The 20,000-nt window shown below is 45.1% G+C and overlaps 1 protein-coding gene across 1 annotated transcript in view; it reads left to right on the plus strand.

Moving 5' to 3' along the window:
- Nucleotides 1-20,000, plus strand: part of myo3a (myosin IIIA) — a 59,148-nt gene that overhangs the window by 21,382 nt on the left and 17,766 nt on the right. The window contains exons 10-19 of the mRNA XM_076971507.1: nucleotides 299-398; nucleotides 1,807-1,923; nucleotides 2,351-2,455; nucleotides 3,191-3,274; nucleotides 3,850-4,052; nucleotides 4,970-5,068; nucleotides 5,172-5,286; nucleotides 7,257-7,383; nucleotides 18,459-18,669; nucleotides 19,048-19,195. Coding sequence (XP_076827622.1) covers nucleotides 299-398; nucleotides 1,807-1,923; nucleotides 2,351-2,455; nucleotides 3,191-3,274; nucleotides 3,850-4,052; nucleotides 4,970-5,068; nucleotides 5,172-5,286; nucleotides 7,257-7,383; nucleotides 18,459-18,669; nucleotides 19,048-19,195 — 1,309 coding nt within the window. The remainder of the gene's footprint in view (nucleotides 1-298; nucleotides 399-1,806; nucleotides 1,924-2,350; nucleotides 2,456-3,190; nucleotides 3,275-3,849; nucleotides 4,053-4,969; nucleotides 5,069-5,171; nucleotides 5,287-7,256; nucleotides 7,384-18,458; nucleotides 18,670-19,047; nucleotides 19,196-20,000) is intronic.

Below are 20,000 nucleotides of genomic sequence, written 5' to 3' on the forward strand. Positions count from 1 at the left end.
GAGGGTCATGTTCAGTATTAAATAAATAAAAACTTTATTATTATTACTTCGATAAGAGTCAGGTCATCGTTTAGGAGCCATCTTGCATAAACCCACATAATACCAAAGGGTTCACAAAGTTTTTTCTCACCATTGTTAATTGATATTTCTGTCTTGTTGTAATGACTGATCTCTATGTATCCCTGTGTGCTGCTGTAATGTTTCATCATGCTGACTATGTCATTCACACGGTAGTGTAGTGGTAGTGTAGTGTTTCCTCATAACAACTCTTTTTGGATCATTGCATGCTGAATTACAGGCATGAGAGGATTCACACTAAAAAAGGCAGCAACATGAAGTGTCAGAGCCAGGTGCTAGAAGACGTAGAGGATCTGGCAACCCTGGAAGTACTTGATGAAGTAAGAATTTGCACCTCACCTTGCTCCAGCCTTACTACACCCAACACTCCACATGAAGCCAATTACTGCATGTCATATGGACCAATTGCATAAGACCGTATGGAATAAATACTCCTCACCATACATACTAGTTCAGAGCCACTACAACAGTTCATTCCTGAGCCATCATACCAATTGTTCAAGAGCCACTAGTTCCAGATCCACCATATCAGTGCTTCTAGAGCCACTATACCACTTTTATGTGTGGTACAGTTTGTTGAGTTTGCTCTATCACAGCAGACTCTGCTCATCTGTTCATTACCAGGTTTAACAATCAAGACCTTATTGTCATATGGTTCTAGAGTCACTATGGCAACAGTTCTAGAGCTATTATAAGCTAGAGCCACTATATACTAGTGATTCCAGAGCCAGTACCAGTGGTTCCAGAGATTTCTATAACGGTGAATAATGGGTTAGTGGATTCAAAGCCTATACCAATGATTCCAGAGTCACTATAGAGCCAGTGCATTCAGAGCTACTATACCAATGGTATATTACTATTCTATATAGTAACAAACTATACTACTATATGTATTGCATATCCATTGCATATCCATTATACCAGTGGAAAAGCAAGGGTAGCCCCCACCTACACCCCCCAGGACCAGCACTGCAGTGTGGTTTAACCTCTACTATAGATTTACTTGTGTTCATTTTCAGTATTTTCTGTAATCCCTTTTTGTGCATTTCCAACGAAAACTGTCATCGCGACGATAACTCTCCGAGTGGCCTCATTTAAAAAAAAATGTCAAGACAAGGGAATGAGCAAACAGATTAGAGAACAATAACTGTTTGTGCAAGACCACATTTGTGGTGATTTATCAACACACTGGCACCCACTGACACCTTGAAGGGTATAAATCTCTTGGGCTCCCGGGATGTATTTTCCCCCGTTTGTTAAAACAGAAGGGCTGTCTGGGAGGAATGTGAGGCTTTAATATCATGTCTTTGGAGTTATGGTAGCCACGGATACACAGCAGCTGTGTGGAATCTTTTGAGTATTTTGAGCCGGTACGCACGGTGTGGATGCAGAACGCAAGTCCACAGCCATGGTAATCTGGATTGATCCGAGCCAGCGTTTGCAACTTTTGTAGCCAGTGCATCTTTCATGCCCTGGTACATGTTATTTTTCTCACTTCAACTCAGTTTGTTTATATAATGTTGTTTACAGCAGGTATTGTCATACAGCTGTATTACAGAAATACAGAAATATGCTAAACCATATTTCCATTAAGTTTCTGTCTCACACATTGAGAACCTCATGAAAGAACATGACCTGGATGTAAAAGGGAAATATTTTGTTGTCTGTAAAACTAATGTGCACAGTAATGGAGTGGCTTTCAATAACCCAAGATTCTTTCTTCATAAGAATACAGTCACAGAGCATTTGCAGAGACGCTATGCGAAGGACCGTATCTACACATATGTGGGAGACATCCTCGTTGCAGTCAACCCCTTTCAAAAGATGGATCTGTATTCTCAGGAGGTGTGTGTGTGTGTGTGTGTGTGTGTGTGTGTGTGTGTGTGTGTGTGTGTGTGTGTGTGTGTGTGTGTGTGTGTGTGTGTGTTGTCACATGCCATAAACTGAAACTGGCCATATATCATTTTGGATATCATCACAATTTCAACATCTACTGCATTCTTACTGCCTCTTCCCCCTCTTCTTCTCTCCATTTGTGCCCCCCCTCTCTCTGCCTTTATCTCCCCCTATATCTTCCCCTCCCTTTCTCCTGTCTCCCCTCTTTCTGTCTTTCTCTCCATTGTCCTGTTTTATTCGTCTTTCTGTCTCTCTCTCTTTTTACTACATTACGACGAGAAACATTTAAACATTATTTTTGCATTTTTTGTGAAGAATTTGCATTTGATGTCTGAATGAAGTCCCCTCTGTGTCCCCTGCGTGTCTCTCTCTTCAGCACTCAACGGTGTACATGGGCGCCAAGCGCGTCACTAACCCCCCGCACATCTTTGCGGTGGCCGACAGTGCTTACCAGGCCATGGTGTCGTACCGTGCCGATCAGGTAGCGTAGCACCTTCTGTGCACATTGATGGGCTGGGTGAGGAGATGATGCTTGCCATAAACCATACCGGGTGTGGGTTTTTGAATGAAAGTCATGAGATCCTGGCACGCTAACCCTAACCCCAAACGGCTTCAATGGTAGCTTTCGCCTCAGCTCCTCTTTCGATTATGGCCTTTCTTCAGCCTGACTTACTCTATGGCCCATTACTGATGTTTAATTGCCATGATGTTCTCTCTGTTGAGCCTCCACTCTGTGTGATTTGTCTGTTTTATGCACTGATGATTTTATGCGTCTTTGAATTTTAGAAAAGCGCTATTTAAAAATAAAGTAGTAGTGTTATTATTAGCAATGCATTGACAGGAAATAAGATTTTATTCAGTTACCTGGTAGATTGTTAGTGGATTGAAAATGTCCAGGTTCATGTCCTCAGAACTATTTTTGTTTCATCACCTATGCTCATAACACACAGTGTTAACGTGCTGTCATCTTTTACATGTCCTTTGATTCGGATGGATTGTACTGACTCTGCTATAGTTTTAACTCAGTGCCTGCTTTAACCACTGCTTTGACTCAGAAGTTCTAAGCAGAATTAGAATGAGGAATATTCCATTTGCCAAAGGAATCAGTCTGAGGCCATGCTGCACCCCTGAGTGTCGAGGACACCCATAGGGCCATGTTGTGTGGTGAACTCAGGTCATCACTGTTGTTTCTGAGCTCCTCTCCCTTCCTGTCCAGTGCATCGTGATCAGTGGAGAGAGCGGGGCGGGGAAGACAGAAAGTGCTCACCTGCTGGTCCAGCAGCTCACTGTCCTCGGCAAGGTGTGTGTGTGTGTGTGTGTGTGTGTGTGTGTGTGTGTGTGTGTGTGTGTGTGTGTGTGTGTGTGTGTGTGTGTGTGCGTGTGTGTGTGCGTGTGCGTGTGCGTGTGTGCTTATGTGTCTTTGTCTGTGCCTTGAGATCAAAATAGATCAGAAAGGTTTCTTGGTACATTAAGTTGACAGCTCATATGTTGGGTAAACACTACTTCTCACAGTCACTGTGGAGTTCAAGTGGAAATGAATTTGTGATCCATTGCATTTCTATGTCTTTGATGGTAGACTGGGGTTAGGTACTTTAGATATAAGAGCTTTGCAGATCCACATCATAGACGTTTTTTGTTACCTTATCAAACTAAACATAAAAGTGTTTTCCTAGTGTTTAACATTTTTAGGAAAATATGCAGAATACTAATTAAAATATTAAAGCACAATATTAATTAGAGTCTATAGATAGAAAATCACAATATTTTTCTTGGGATTCAGTTTCTATGATGATGTCTATAAAGTGTGTAAATGAAGCTTGTGTGACATTGCTCTCAGAATCCCAGAGGGATTAGAGGTAATTTTGGGCTTTGCAGGCAAATAACCGGACTCTCCAGGAGAAGATCCTGCTGGTGAACAGTCTTGTGGAGGCCTTCGGCAATGCCTGTACCGTCATCAACCACAACTCCAGCCGCTTTGGGAAGTACCTAGAGATGAAGTTCACGTGTGGGGGAACGGTGGTGGGAGCTCAGATCTCGGAGTACCTGCTGGAGAAGACACGTGTGGTCCACCAGGCTGTGTGAGTAGTGTCCACAGGGCATGTTTGAGCCAAGTCAGCAAGGGTTCTCTTCTGCAGCATGGAAACATTCTGAGTTTAGCTGTCTGTTCATCTGCAGCAAAAGGAGCTGATCAGACCAGTAGGGTTTGGGTGTCTTTTAGTCAAGTCTGTGACATCTAACAGCTTACTAAGGTTAATCCTTCTTCGATCTCTTTCTTTATTTTTGTCCTTCTTTCTGTGTCTCTCCCTTTCTCTCTCCCTCTTGCTCTCCCTTTCTCTCTCTGTCTCTTTTGCCCCCTCCTTCTCCCTGTCTCTCTTGCCCTCCTTCTCTCTCTCTCTCTCTCTCTCTCTCTTTCTTTCTCTCTCTCCCTGATTGAAGCCTGTGAATTGCAAAAGGACTGAGCTTAGTTTTCATATTTAATGGATGTCTGGGGGAAATCTGAGGGCAAATTGCTATTGGAGCCATACAGTGCATCTTTGTCCCTAAAGCAAGGTGTGAGCAAAAAGCTTTTATTTTGGTATACATGCATTTCTTGTGGAATTATCTTTTTACAGAAGCCCTAAAGCTTCCAAGCTTCCCAACTGGAAATCACTGTGTTTTAAAAGAACAAACTGAACAGTGTGATCAGTCTAACCATTCATTTACATCACCAATGCGGTCACTCTGTTGCAAAGGCTAAAACATCAATGATAATTACAGAGGCAAAACACAGTAATTAGAAACCTTGAATGTGGAGGGGGGTTGATTATTCAAAGCCTTGTTACTTCCCTGATTGTACTGATCTCAAGAACAGCACTATTGGTTTTAGAATTACATTAACTGTGGTTGTAAAAATCCATTTGTGAGCTCACTGGACAATAGAGACAATTCTGCTGGAAGTGTCTATTGCAAATGGTCTCACGAGTAACTCAACTGCATTCTCTGTTCTCAACCTCAGCGGAGAGCGTAATTTCCACATTTTCTACTACGTCTATGCTGGTCTAGCAGTCAGAAAGAAGCTTGCCCACTACAAGCTGTCTGACAGTAGAACTCCAAGGTAAACTCCCACAGAACACCATAACCTGTCTTCATCATGGCTTCCCTGTGCTCCTCATCCTACATTGCACATTTCTATTGTTTTTTTTTTTGCGCTATTTCAGGTACCTGCAGAATGAGCATGTCACACTTGTGCCCGACATCGTTGGAAGCACATCCTACAGGGAGCAGTTTGAGGCAGTGGAGCAGTGTTTTAAAGTGATTGGCTTCACCCTCGAGGTACAGCATTACATCACCATAAAGACCAACCCAAACAGTAGCCACTGAAAACTCAATCAGGTTTGGGATCATATACATTTTTTTTAACAGCCTGTCCAACTCTGTGTGTATCGATGCACTTATGTGTAAAACAAACCCTGTCTCAATCTTCCAGCGGGATGTACTGTTTTTATCTTCTTCCCGAGGCCTGGGAGCTTGTGGTGCAGCATTTTTGCAGTGCTAGAATTTGACCGTTCTGGACTGAGATTGATTTTTGTCTCTCCTGGGATCTGCTTGAGCCACAGCAGTTCATGGGGTCATAAGTTGAGTTGCCTCTGTCACCATGGGGAGAACTTTCGTAGATGTTTCCACCTCTTGGCATTGACACATTTATTGCCACTGCTGTTATCTGCATCCCAATTTAAAGAAATAAACATTCTTAATTTCTTAATTCCATCATTATATATATATATATATATAGTGCAACAAATCCAGTTGTGAAATTTCCTTGCTCCTAAATATTCCACAGTCGGAAGAAAACGGAAGTGTTTGGGAACGACAGCATCTCATCCATGAGGTGGTAGGCCACGTAAACTGACAGAGTGTCCGCGGATGCTGAAGTGCATAGTTCGAAGAGGTTGCCAACTTTCTGCGTAGTCAATCACTACAGACATCCAAACTTCATGTTACCTTCAGATTAGCTCAAGAACAGTGCACAGAGAGCTTCATGGAATATATTTCCATGGTCAAGCAGCTGCATCCAAGCCATACATCACCAAGTGCAATGCAAAGCATCAGATGCAATGGTGTAAAGCACGCTGCCACTGGACTCTAGAGCAATGGAGGTGCATTCTCTGGAGACGAATAGCGCTTCTCCATCTGGCAATCTGATGGATGAGTCTGGGTTTGGAGCTTGCCAGGAGAACAGCACTTGTCTGGGGAGAGAGCCTGCTATGGCATTGGTGTTCAGTGGTCAGAACATGGACCCTGAATTTGGGGCTTATAGTTAGCATTAGCATGTGCCATGGTGCATATGAATCCTGAAATAATGAAGTGTAACCTAAAATGTGCTAAATGTGCCATATTTTTTGTCAATTGTGATTTTTCACCACAATCGAAATTTGTCCTCTGCTTTTTACCCATCTGTGCAGTTAGAACACACACACACACACACTAGTGATTACTAGGGGGCTGTGGTGCACACGTGCCCAGAGCGATGGGCAGCCCTAGCCCGGCACCCGGGGAGCAGTTGGGGTTAGGTGCCTTGCTCAAGGGCACCTCGGTCATGGCCTCAGGTCTGGGAATCGAACCCACAACCCTCCAGTCACAAGACCAGTTCCCTGTCACCAGGCCATGACTGCCCGACTAACCTCATACACGGGTCCCTGGTCAGGCCACTCAAAGGCTGGGATAATGCATTACAGATGCATTTTTATACTATAAAAGATGCTTCTAATGCTATAGCATTCATGTCATTCATGTCAGTTAAGTCTGAGGGACTCTGGATTAGTTTTGTAGTTTAAGTAGCATTGCCTTTTTGTCCTTGTGTGCAAACGTTGTCCCTCAGACTTAACTGACATGAATGACATAATTAAACAAGCAACCATTTAAAGTAGCAAAGACAGGGAAATCTGAATGTCTCCTGATAGGCCAGGCCGAATCTCTGTGATATCCATGACATGATGGAACACTAGGGACTTGATCCAATGGGAAAGACCATTGGAATACTACACACTGATTTGGAAGATTTGCAGAGATGTTCAGGACAGGCCAGTCTGTCCAGTTGGGAATCTTAAATGCACAATTCATTTGATTTAAATAGCGACAGTGCTAAAAATCCCAAATGAAATCTACAGTTGCATAACCAGACAGGGTATTTGGTTTATTTGAAAATGTAATGTGGTTTATTCCATAATAATCACTATATTTCATATATCACATTTCTCTTTGTATCTATAAATTCAGGTGTTATTCTGTGTTCATCTCTACAGGAACTGGGGAGTGTGTTTAGCATTCTTGCAGCGATCTTAAATGCGGGTGACATTGAATTCACCTCAGTGGCTTCAGAGCATCAAACTGACAAGAGCCACATTTCTAACATGGCTATGCTAGAAAGCGGTAAGTTAAGCTGATGTTGGTATGTTAACATGGAACTAACACCTATGTTAGCATGCTAGTGCTGCAAAATGGATTAGTATTAGCTAGGGGTGACCTGCAATAGTCGCTGATTCGTCTATAGTCAACTATACCCCCTAGTCGACTAGGAACGTCATAGTCGAATGTACCATTCTAACTGCATGGGGGTGCCCAAGGATGCTGCTACGCAATAGTTGTTACATGAAATGTCTTTGTTTTCGTTATATATAGCCTTTTGTCAAATAAAATCATCCTAATTTCTGTTAATAAATATTTTAAAATGATGTGTGCGCATTAACAATAGGCATCTCCCTTACTACACATTAATAAATCACACCCTGCAGTTGCACAATCCAAATGAGTGGAGCTGAACACGCTACAGGATAGTCAGCATCTGCTGACTGTAACGTATTGACCAGACAGAGAGGGATCCAACTGCGGAAGTACACCGCTTTTATTCAAATGAGTTACGTTTACAAGAAACGGCACGAGTATCACTAGCGCTAGGCGCAGTAATAACAGCAGCGTTTTCGTGGGATGGTCAGGACGGTCCAGGGTCATAACGGGGGGGCAGAATCCGGGAGGTACAGGAGGGCTAGGCAGGAGGCGAGGTCTGGAGAGAAAGCAAGGGTCAAAGCACAGGAGATCGAACAGGCAATGGAAACGCTTGGTATGCTGCATGGGAACGGCAATACTTCGCGACGAGGAAGTGGTGGGAAGGTGTATATATGTGACTGAAAAGGGGGCGTGGTAATTAGTAGCAGGTGTAGCTGGGAGGGACATATCAGACGGCATTCCTTACACTGACATTATAATGGCTACTAAAAAAACTTCAAAAGTGTGGGAGTATTTTGAAAAAGATAAAGATAAATCAAACAAAGTAAATTGCAAGTTATGTCATCAACGTCTTTCATTTCACATGACAACAACCAACATGGCATACCATTTAAAATGCGTAAGGTGAAAAAAAAAACAGTTCAGTTTGTCGTCTCGTCTCATCGCGTCTCGGCCAGTAGGCCTATAAACATTGTTTTGTTGTTGTTTGCTTTTTAAACCCTGTTTAAAAAGCAACAGGGTTTACTTGAACCTTTACTTATAATTTTTTTGCTGTTGTGTGGCAGTTTTTTTTTTTTCAGGCAGGCATATTTTATTTAAAATGTTTTTGACATTTTGCACAGTGCCTGTCTGACAGTTAGATATGCGCACTGATGGTGACTTTTTTTTTGTTAATGTTCTCTAACGTTTCATTAAAAAATAAATAAGTAAATAAATAAATTAATGAAAAGCTGGATAAAGCCAACCTACCATGTTTATTCATTTATCTGGTTTTTACTTTGAAGTGGAAAAAAGTCCACTGAATGAGAACGGGATCCTGTTTAAGGTGGATTGACAAAATCTTGCTACATTAAATATGTTAACTCCTCAGAAAATTAAAACATTTATTGGTCTGGGGTGAGTTTCCCAAAACGTTCATAGCACTAAGTACTTCTTAACCTCGTACGTTTCATACGAGGTTACGAAGTACTTAGCACTACGAACGTTTCGGGGAAACCCACCCCTGGATATATCCATCCATCCAAAAAAAGTTATATGCCAATGAATAATTGAAAAATGATTTTTTGAAAAAGCGGTTTTCACTGTCAGTTGAAATGAGTAGGTGTTTAACTTTTGATATTTATTGCACATCCACAGACCAGTGCAGGATAAAATCCTTTAAAATCTTTAAAAAAAAAAAAAAAAAAAAAAGCTAAAGTAAACAGTTGCACTATATAAAGTGCATTTACATCTATAAATTCTCTCAACCTGAGACAACTGGTTTGTTCACAACAGAAGTAAGCTTAACAATAAAACCTCTATTCTTAATTAAATAAATCAAATACCCAGTCTGGTAGACATTCAGGGACTTCAAGTATTTTCTTAAATAATGTTTATATCGCCACCTTGAAAATGCAAATTTTTCTTTGGCTTGCTCCTGACTCGCCATTTCTGCCTCTTCTCCGTTTGTGTCGTGCATCACTGGCGTGCTTCGGTTCGTTGTGTAAAAACACTGGCTCTGATTGGCTACCATAACACTGCCTTACCCATTCGCTTACTGACTTGTTAAGTTAAACAGGTGTTACACCAAGAACTGTGACCTATCGAGATCTATTACTCCTCACTAGCCTGGGCAGCGGTCCGCTCGGATTACTGTTAGTATATCAATATATAGTAATGCACCGCTTTTAATGACCAGTAACGTCAACGGCATTGTAACGACAGGAAAAGTAATTAATTATATTATCCCGTTACTGACAAAATGACGCAGTTACCTAACACCGTTATTTTTAACGGCATTATTCGCAACACTGCCAGTCCTGGGTCTTCCCTGGGGCCTCCTCCCATTTGAACATGCCTGGAGGCGCCCAGGTGGCATCCGGACCAGATGCCCAAACCACCTCAACTGGCTCCTCTCTACCTGGAGGAGCAGCAACTCTACTCCAAGCCTCTCCCGGATGACTGTGCTCTGTACCTTTTCTCTGAGGGAGAGCCCAGACAACCTGTGGAGAAAACTCATTTCGGCCGCTTGTATTCGCGATCTCATTCTATCGGTCACTACCCAGAGCTCGTGACCATAGGTAAGAGTCGGAACGTAGATTGACCAGTAAATCGAGAGCTTTGCCTTTTGGCTCAGCTTTCTCTTCACCACAACGGTCCACAATACTGCAGTCGCAGCACAGATCCGCCTGTCAATCTCTCGTTTCATCCTTCCCTCACACGTGAACAAGAACCCGAGATACTTGAACAACCACTTGAGGCAAGGACTCATTCCTGACCCAGAGAGGGCACTCCACCCTTGTCCGACTGAGTACCATGGTCTCAGTTTTAGAGGTGCTGATTCTCATCTCGGCCACCTCGCACTCGGCTGCAAACTGATCCAGTGGGAGCTGTACGTCCTGGCCCGATCATGCCAACAGGATCACATCATTCACAAAAAGGAGTCATGGAATCCTGAGGCCACCAAACCGAACCCCTTCCACCATTTGGCTACACCGAGAAATTCTGCCTATAAAAGTTATGAACAGAATCGGTGACAAAGGGCAGCCCTGGCAGAGTCCAACTCCCACCGGAAACCAGTCTGACTTACTGCCGGCCATGCGAACCAAGCTCATACTCCGTTTGTACAGGAACTGGATAGCCCGTAGCAACAGACCCCATACCCTATACTCCCGGATCACCCCCCAGAAGAACTCCCGAGGGACACGGTCAAATGCCTTCTCAATATCCACAAAACAAATGTGGAATGGTTGGGCAAACTCCCATGCACCATCTAGGACCCTTGCAAGGGTGAAAAGCTGGTCCAGTGTTCCACGACCAGGACAGAACCCACATTGTTCCTCTTGAAACCAAGATTCGACTATCGACTGGACTCTCTTCTCCAGTACCCCTGCATAGACCTTATTGGGGAGGCTGAGGAGTGTGATCCCCCGATAGTTGGAGCACACCCTTCGGCCCCCTTTGTTAAAAAGGGGAACCACCACCCTGGTCTGCCAGTCCAGGGGCACTGCCCCTGATGTACACGCGATGTTACAAAAATGTGTCAGGACACTTCCACAACATCCAAAACCTTAATTAAGGAACTCAGGGCAGATCTCATCCACCCCTGGAGCCTTGCCGCCAAGGAGTTTCACAACAACCCTGGTCATCTCCAGTGATGGCTAAGTTACCTTGAGAAAGTAATCCGATTACTGATTACTGATTACTCCTTTTAAAAGTAACTTAGTTACGATACATATTACTTGATTTTAAAAGTAACTACGTTAGATTACAAGTTACTTTAGTAGTTACATTCAGCAGCAAAATAAATTTTTCCAATACTCACTTTATTGGAAGTGCATTTTTAACAGTAACAATGTATTGAAGCAGGTTCGGTAACCGAGGCAGAAACTGCTTAATCCAAAAATCCCGAGGAGGGAAACTTTATTGATAACGCAACCCTGGCACGCGCAGGCTCCACCCCCCAGTGTCACTTAAAGGGCAAGACTCGCCGTGAGGAGTAGGAGTCGCTACAGTATCTCCTGACATTACGTTTGTGTAGCTGCGCGGTGTTATTTGTAAATTTATTTGTAAACGTAATACAAGCGAACTGGGGTGGGTTTCCCGAAACGTTCGTAGAGCCAAGTACTTCCTAACCTCGTATGAAGCTACGAACGTTTCGGGAAACCCACCCCAGTTCAGTCAGACAGCTTGTGAAACGAAATACCATTACAATTTCAAGCACGTTAGTCAAAATTCCAGCACTTTTCAAACGTGGAACACAAAGCAACATTAAAATTCATCAGGTAAATGTTCCTTCCCCTGTTTTTGAGGGGTGTTTCTTTATACTACCACATATCGTTACAGGAGGACACAGCAAAGAATGACTTGTAAAACGTGCTCGCGCTCTCACAGGGTCGCGCGCATCGTGCGGAGTCGAGCGCTACGGTCAGACGCAAAAGTAGAACTGAGCCAAGAAGAAAGCAAAAATATATATTTTACTAGGGAAAATATAAATAGTAACGCACAGTTATTTGGATAAGTAACTTTAATCTGATTACTGGACTGGAAATAGTAGCGCGTTATATTACTCGTTACCGAAAAAAGTGGTAAGATTAGAGTAACGCGTTACTAAGTAACGCGTTACTGACATCACTGGTCACCTCAGCCCGAGTGATGGGCAAACCCCCATCTGAGTCACCCAGCTCTGCTTCCTCTATGTAAGACGTGATGGTGGGATTGAGAAGATCCTCGAAGTATTCCTTCCAATGCCTAATGACATCCCCAGTCGAGGTCAGCAGATCCAGCAGCCCCACTGTACACAGTGTTGTTTGGGAACCGTTTTCCTCTCCTGAGTTGCCAGACGGTTTGCCAAAATTTTCTCTGTGCCAATCAAAAGTCACTTTCCATGGTCTCACCAAATTCTTCCCACACTTGAGTTTTTGCCTCCGCGATGGTCAAAGCCGCGATCCGCTTGGCTCTCCTGTAGATGTCTGCTGCCTCCGGAGTCCCATGAGTTAACCAGGCCTGATAGGACTCCTTCTTCAGCATGACGGCCTCCCTTACCCGAGGTGTCCACCATTGGGTTTGAGGATTGCCACCACGACAGGCACCGACAACCTTGCGGCCACAGCTCCGGTCCGCCACATTGACAATTGAGGCGCGGAACAAGGCCCAATCGGACTCAATTTCTCCGGCCTCGCTTGGGATTCGGTCAAAGCTCTGCCGGATGTGGGAGTTAAAGACCCTTCTGATAGGTTCCTCTGCCAGATGTTGCCAGCAAACCCTCACGATACGTTTGGGTCTGCCTGGTCTGTCCGGCATCCTCGCTCACCATCTGATCCATCTCACCACTAGTTGGTGATCGGTTGACATCTCAGCTCCTCTCTTCACCCGAGTGTCCAAGACACACGGTTGCAAGTCCGACGACATTATTACAAAATCGATCATTGAGCTGCGACCTAAGGTGTCCTGGTGCCATGTGCACTTATGGACACCTCGTGCTCGAACATGGCGTTCGTTATGGACAGACTGTGATGAGCACAGACGTTCAATAACAAAACACCACTCGGGTTCAGATTGGAATAATAATAAGCGTTTCAAGACCAGCTCACCAATTGAGAAGGAAGGCATCAAAGACCTAACAAGTAAGCTCCGGGAACAACTATGTAGGGTGAGGAGAACAGAGCAAATCCGGAAGCAGCGTCGGAAGAAAGAGAAGAGAAGAGCTCAGTTTGTGAAGGACCCATATAGCTTCACAAAGTCTCTTCTAGGCCAACAAAAATCTGGCTCACTCACCAGCTCAAAGAAGGAGGTTGAAGAGTTCCTTGTAGAAGCTCACAGCGATCCTAAAAGGAGTCAGGGTCTAGGGGCCAACCGTAATATCTCTAGGCCTGAAAAGCCAGCGATCGAGTTGAATGTGAAGGAACCCACATGGCAAGAAGTTTTGGACGTCGTCCGTAAGGCCAAATCATCAGCTGCCCCAGGTCCAAGTGGTATACCATACAAGGTATACAAGAAATGCCCCAAGCTTCTTAGGAGGCTGTGGAAAATCTTGAGGAAGATCTGGGCCAAGGCGACAATCCCATCAAGCTGGAAGTTGGCTGAGGGATGCTTTGTTCCGAAAGAGAAAGGGTCCTCCGCAATCTCCCAGTTCAGAACAATCTCTCTTTTGAGCGTAGAGTGTAAGATCTTCTTCTCTGTTTTGGCACGAAGAATTACCTCCTACATGATGAAAAACCATTATATCAATCCGTCCATTCAAAAAGGTGGCATCCCAGGCTACAGGGGTTGTCTGGAACACACCTCGATGATTACCCAACTGATCCAAGAAGCAAAACGAAAGAAAAGCGACCTAACAGTTGTCTGGCTAGATTTAGCCAATGCTTATGGGTCAATTCCACACGATCTCATCCAAGAAGGACTAGACCATTATTACATCCCAGTGGTTATCCAAGGTTTGATCACCAACTATCTTGCCGGTTTTCGACTCAGGTTTACATCAGCACTCTTTACCACCAACTGGCTGGACCTCCAAAAAGGTATTCCAACAGGGTGCACCATCTCCCCCATCCTGTTCATCATGGGCATGAACATTCTATTATCTGCCGCAGAGGGCATAACCCAGGGCCCTAGATTGGAGACTGGCATCATGCAGCCAGTGCTGCGAGCGTTTATGGATGATATCACAGTAACCACTGTGACGCATGTCCAAGCAAGATGGGTGCTGGATACATTGGGCAGCGTTGCGTCCTGGGCAGGGATGCTGTTCAAGGCCAGGAAGTCCAGGAGTATGATTATCAAGAAGGGCAGAGTCTCCAGCAGGTTCAATCTTCAAATCCAGGGTGAGGTCATTCCATCCATCGAGGGCAACCCAGTAAAATGCCTGGGAAAGAGGTTTAATGCATCACTGACGGATGGTGCCAATGTTGCCGAGGCAGTGAAGCAGACCGAGGAGTGGCTGAAGAAGATCGATAAGTCTTTACTCCCGGGCAAGTTTAAAACATGGCTGTATCAACACGGCCTCTTGCCCAGGCTCCTCTGGCTATTCACAGTCTACGAGTTCCCCATGACTACCATCGAGACCATCGAGAGAAAAATCAACAAGCATTTGCGGAGGTGGCTGGGCATTCCACCAAGCTTCTCATCTGTGGGCCTCTACATCAGGTCAGGTCAACTGCAACTCCCCCTGTCTTCAGTAGTCGAGGAGTACAAGGTGGCAAAATGCAGAGTTGTCCTAAGTCTGAGGGACTCCAACGACGACCTCATCAGACATGCTGGTATGACAACCAGGTCTGGACACAAGTGGGCTGCCAGCGCAGCTGTGGAACAGGCGGTCAGCTCTTTGAAGTTGCGGGACATAGTTGGCAACCAGGGCATCCGCCGACAAGGCCTTGGCTCTGCACAGTTCCAAACCTGGGTAGGTGCAAATACAGAAACCAGGAGAGGCATGGTGCAAGCAGAAGTAAGGAGCAGAGAGGAGGAGAAGCGAGTAGCCAGAGCAGTGCAGCAAGGTTCCCAGGGAGCCTGGACAAAATGGGACTTGCCCAGGCGTAAAGTCACATGGAGGGATCTGTGGCGCCTGGAACCTTATCGCATCTCGTTCCTATTACGGTCTGTTTATGACACCCTCCCCTCCCCAGTACATCTGCACATGTGGGGTCTAAGAGAGGATCCACTTTGTAAGCTGTGCGACAAGAGGGGGACCTTGGCCCATATACTGTCCGGGTGCAAAACATCTTTAACCCAGGGGCGGTATAGATGGCGCCACGACAAAGTACTCCTCTCACTGGCAGAAACAATAGAGCGGGAGAGGGTCAAGAAAAGACCAGCCAACTCAACGCCTCAGAGAGCCATCACCTTCGTTAAAGAAGGAGCTAGACCTGTACAAACCACCAAAAGGAAAAGAACTAGCATTCTCCACGCCGCAAGTTCCTGGGAGATGAGGGTGGATCATGGGAGGAGGCTGCAGTTTCTGGAAGTGGTGCAAACATCCCTCCGCCCTGACATAGTGCTGTGGTCACCCAAGGACCAGAAGATAATCCTGGTTAAATTGACAGTACCATGGGAGGAGGGCTGCGAGGAGGCCCACGAAAGGAAGACTGCAAAGTACCAACAGCTGGCTCAAGACTGCCGAGATAGAGGCTGGCAGGCATGGGTCTTCCCTGTGGAGATAGGGTGCCGAGGCTTTCCAGCAAGGTCTGTATGGAGTTTTCTTTCTGCCTTGGGAATGGATGAGAACAGCAAAAAGCAAGCAGCTCGCAGGATGGGGGAGGAGGCGGAACGTGCCTCATGCTGGATCTGGAGCAAGAGAGAGGAGGAAAGCTGGAAGCCAGGAGTAGATGGGCAGTGAGCTGGCCACTCGCTGCAAGCCCACCAACTGGAGGGTGTTGTGGTTAGGGCCGAAACACCCAGAGAAGGTTGGACACCACCTGATGACATCTGCTCCTGGCCTAAGGCTCCAGCTACCAATTAAGGTAGCTGAGGAAGGCACCTTCTGTGTATTAAACAAGGAGAGACCATTCATCCCAATCACGCCCTTTCAGGTCTTACTGTCGCTGCCCACGTGAGCATTGAAGTCCCTCAGCAGAACAATGGGATCCCCAGAAGGGGCACCTTCCAGTATCCCCTCCAAGGACTCCAAGAAGTCTGGGTACTCTGAACTGCCATTTGGTGCATAAGCACAAACAGCAGTCAGATCGCGTTCCCCAACCTGAAGGCATAGGAAAGCAACCCTCTTGTCTAACGGGGAAAACCCCAACACACAGGCAGCGAGCTGGGTAGCTAAGCCCAGATCCGGAGTGGCTAATCAGGAGATTCAGGAGGATTCCCGATGGGCCGGCTCATTTCAATCTCTAATTTGGGCCGATTGGGAGGGAAAAATAATTTTGGGCCGGATTTGGGCATGAAACTCCCAGCTGAAAAAGTGGCCCACTCCGGCCCTGAGTAAGCCCACTCCAGCCATCCGCCTTTCACCCTGGGCAACTCCAGAAAAGAATAAAGTCCAGCCTTTCTGGACTGGGATTGGGCCAGAATCCAAACCGTGTGTCAAGGTGAGTCCAACTATATCTAGTTGGTATCTCTCCGCCTCGCACACCAGCTCAGGCTCCTTCCCAACCAGAGAGGTTATGTTCCATGTCCCAAGAGGCCCAATAACCCTGATCCGGGCGAGGGTAACGGGGTCCTGTTATTTGTGAGTTCCATAGGGGTTTTTGGATCACTCTTTGTCTGGCCCATCACCTAGGACCTAGGGCATAGCCCCCCCGACAACCTAGCTCCTAGGATCATGTAGGCACGCAAACCCTTCCACCATGATAAGGTGGTGATTCATAAAGGAGTCTGGATATAGTCATCCTGAAAATCATATCATCGGTCTTGGTGACATTGAGGAGTAGATGGTTTTTCCTGCACCACTCAAACTTTCTGAAGTGGACCATATACCCCTCTTCCTGTCAAAGAGGCATCTGACCATCACAGTCATCAGAAAATTTGGGGGAAAAGTGATGGATGTGCAGGACTAGAGGAGCTGATCAAGGTGAATGTGGTGAAAAGAAGATCATTGTTTGATAAAACTTGTTGATAAACTTGTTGTTTCTGTCAAGCCTCCCATTCACTGGATGTTGTCTCATATTGAAGTCAGTGGCCTGATCCTTACTGTCCTTCAGATTGTTTTGAGCTGTTCTGTTGATGTCTGCCCTCCTGCATACATGAAGGCCCTATTGTTTCACCTTCAGCTCCTACACACTCCTCTCTTCACACTTCTTGCTCTTTTTCCTTTTGCTTAAAGGTCTTCTTCTTGTCATTCAGCAGTTCCTTTAGTTGGTGGGTGATCCAGAGCTTGTTAGGAACACAGTGGATCCTCCTGTTTGGACATCTGGTATCACTGCAGTAATCAATATGAGTTTGATGTGGTTATACACTAGTATGTTTTTAACTGCATACTGTCATGCAGTTAATGGCTTCCCCTGCTGACACCTCTCAGTTGGTGGTATTACAGCCAACTTGCAGAGCACCCTGTCTTTCAAATCACCACCTCTTAGTGATCCTCTTTATCCCAGACTTCCTTTGTGGGTGTGGGTAAAACCAGATTGTGGTCAGATCTTCAAGTTTAAATGAAATACATGCATTCTGTACTTTTGCATACAGGGTTGTGGTCTCTCTGGCTGTTCAAACACACTGTCAGAACAAACAGAGAGGACTTTGGAAATTGTGGTGGAAACCAAGCAGATGACATCCCACATGACAATCATTCAACTTTGGGCAACCATGACTTCCTTTCAAAATAACATGCATTGTATTACACCATCTGTTGTCCACTACCAGTGCTGTTCCTCCACCTTTCCTCCTACTGCTCCATCTCACAGCCCTGTCTGCCCTTACTGTTTGAAAGTTGGGAATGGAAGTCTTTAAGTCTAGAATATCTTCATGAAGCCTTCCCCATACTCGTTCTGGATCTTGATCAGTGCACAGAGCTCGTTCATCTTACTGATGATGATGATGATGGAGGAAATTATGATTTGGACCATCTCCTTTTCACTTTTCTTTTAGACCTGCATCCTCTGTGTGGTTACCTCAGCTCTTCAGAAATGCTGAACCATGTGCTGGACAGCTGCAGTGACTTGTAGCGTGCCAACAGCTGGTCGTGGCTATATGTGAAACCGATTTCTTTGTGGTTTGATATATTATGAGCATCTTTGTGGTTTGACATATTATGAGCGTCTCACTATTTTACTGGATTTTTTCATATAAGCTAGAAAACCATGCAGCACACTGAGCAGCATTAAAACCAAGTGAAGCGAGTAGAATATTCCAGTAAGCCTTTCAACTGTCAGCAAAATCCAATTGATGAGCTCAAGCCAATAAAATAAAGAAGCGTCTCCATACCCAGCTCCTAACACACTTCCAGTAAGCAAGTAAAGAAGTTTAAACACCTGCTGCCTGCACTTGATTTAGTTTGCAGTTTGAGAACTAAATCATAAAAGCAAATGCAAATAGTTGATTTATAAAATGTAAATTTATTTGTGGGTGTGGGTGTTTCTCCTCAGCTGCTTCGCTGCTGTGCATCCGTCCAGATGAGCTGCAGGAGGCACTGACCTCTCACTGTGTGGTAACTCGGGGCGAGACCATCGTCCGTCCCAACACTGTAGAGAAAGCCTCAGAGGTGCGGGACGCCATGGGCAAGGCCCTCTATGGGCGCCTGTTCAGCTGGATAGTGAACCGCATCAACTCCCTGCTGAGACCCGACACCCACCCTAGGTGAGAGAAGATGACGGAGTGAGAAAGTTCAGGAAAGTTGGAGACAGAGAGAGAGCAAGACAGATGTGAAGAAAGTGTGAGACAAAGCAAAAGGGAGAGAAAAAAATTCTGACAAAGCAAGAGATGAGGTGAAAAAGAAAATAGAGAAAAGATTAGAAAGCGTCATAAGTGTCTCTTTAAAGAAGCCATCACACACTCATTTAGAACTTTCCTTTTCCATCCATGAGGTTCTTAACATGGGCACATAAAGCCTGATTAATAGCAACCGTGCATTCCTGCCTATTGTGATAATGATCTTTCCTAAACCATTCTATTAACCTTCTGTCATGTCTTTCATCCTTCCCAAATCATGCCTGCCTCATTCTTCTTCTGCTGCAGGGTGGAAGAGAAGGACCTGAACGTTGGCATCCTGGACATCTTCGGCTTCGAAAACTTCAAGCGGAACTCCTTTGAGCAGCTCTGTATAAACATAGCGAACGAGCAGATTCAGTTCTACTTCAGCCAGCACATATTTACCTGGGAGCAGGTAGTTCATTCATTCTTCTGCTGCAGATATAGCTGTCTCCTGTCACTTTGAATAATGCATGAGTTTTTCTCTATAGCTTGTGGGAGCATTTATACAAGCCCCCCCCCCCCCTCCATGAAATGAAATTATTTCCATCTAAATGATGATTGCAGATCATCAGTTCTCCTGACAGGAAGGGAAGAGCGGAGTAATAGGAAAACTGCACCATTTATTTCTGTGGTTCTCGGGTATGGAGAGTCGGTCAGAGGCCTTGAAGGAAAGTTTGAAGGTGTTAGTGGAACTGTCATGGGACCTGGGTGGATCAGGATAAATAAAAGTCATTGAGGCAGAAACACAAACCACACTTCACTTGGCACCAGCCACGTGACTTGTTTACTGGACAGCAACGCTTGGTTCATTTGTAAATGTGTACTAGTGAAGTACTGCTGAAATCACACAGGCCTGTCTGGGTTCCCTGGTGAACACACAGTCATGACCTTCCCCCTGCTCTACAGCCCCCTCTGTTGCTTTCAAATACATCTGTTCTGGTATCCTCTTCTCCCAAGAGTCTTATTTTGGCTATTGTCCCACTGTGCAAAAATGAAGTCATATTGAAATAAATAAATCCAGTGCCTGCTGAATGACTTTACCCCAGGCTACATGTTCCATTCTACTCCAGAAATGAGATTTCTTGGACGTGTTTGTTTTTGTATGAATGCTTAAAAGTGTAGGTCCTGTGTCTTTGAATGATTGTGTGTGTGTGTGTGTGTGTGTGTGTGTGTGTGTGTGTGTGTGTGTGTGTGTGTGTGTGTGTGTGTATGCGTGT

The sequence above is a fragment of the Brachyhypopomus gauderio genome, chromosome 13 (genome assembly GCF_052324685.1).
Source record: "Brachyhypopomus gauderio isolate BG-103 chromosome 13, BGAUD_0.2, whole genome shotgun sequence".
Classification (NCBI taxonomy): domain Eukaryota; kingdom Metazoa; phylum Chordata; class Actinopteri; order Gymnotiformes; family Hypopomidae; genus Brachyhypopomus; species Brachyhypopomus gauderio.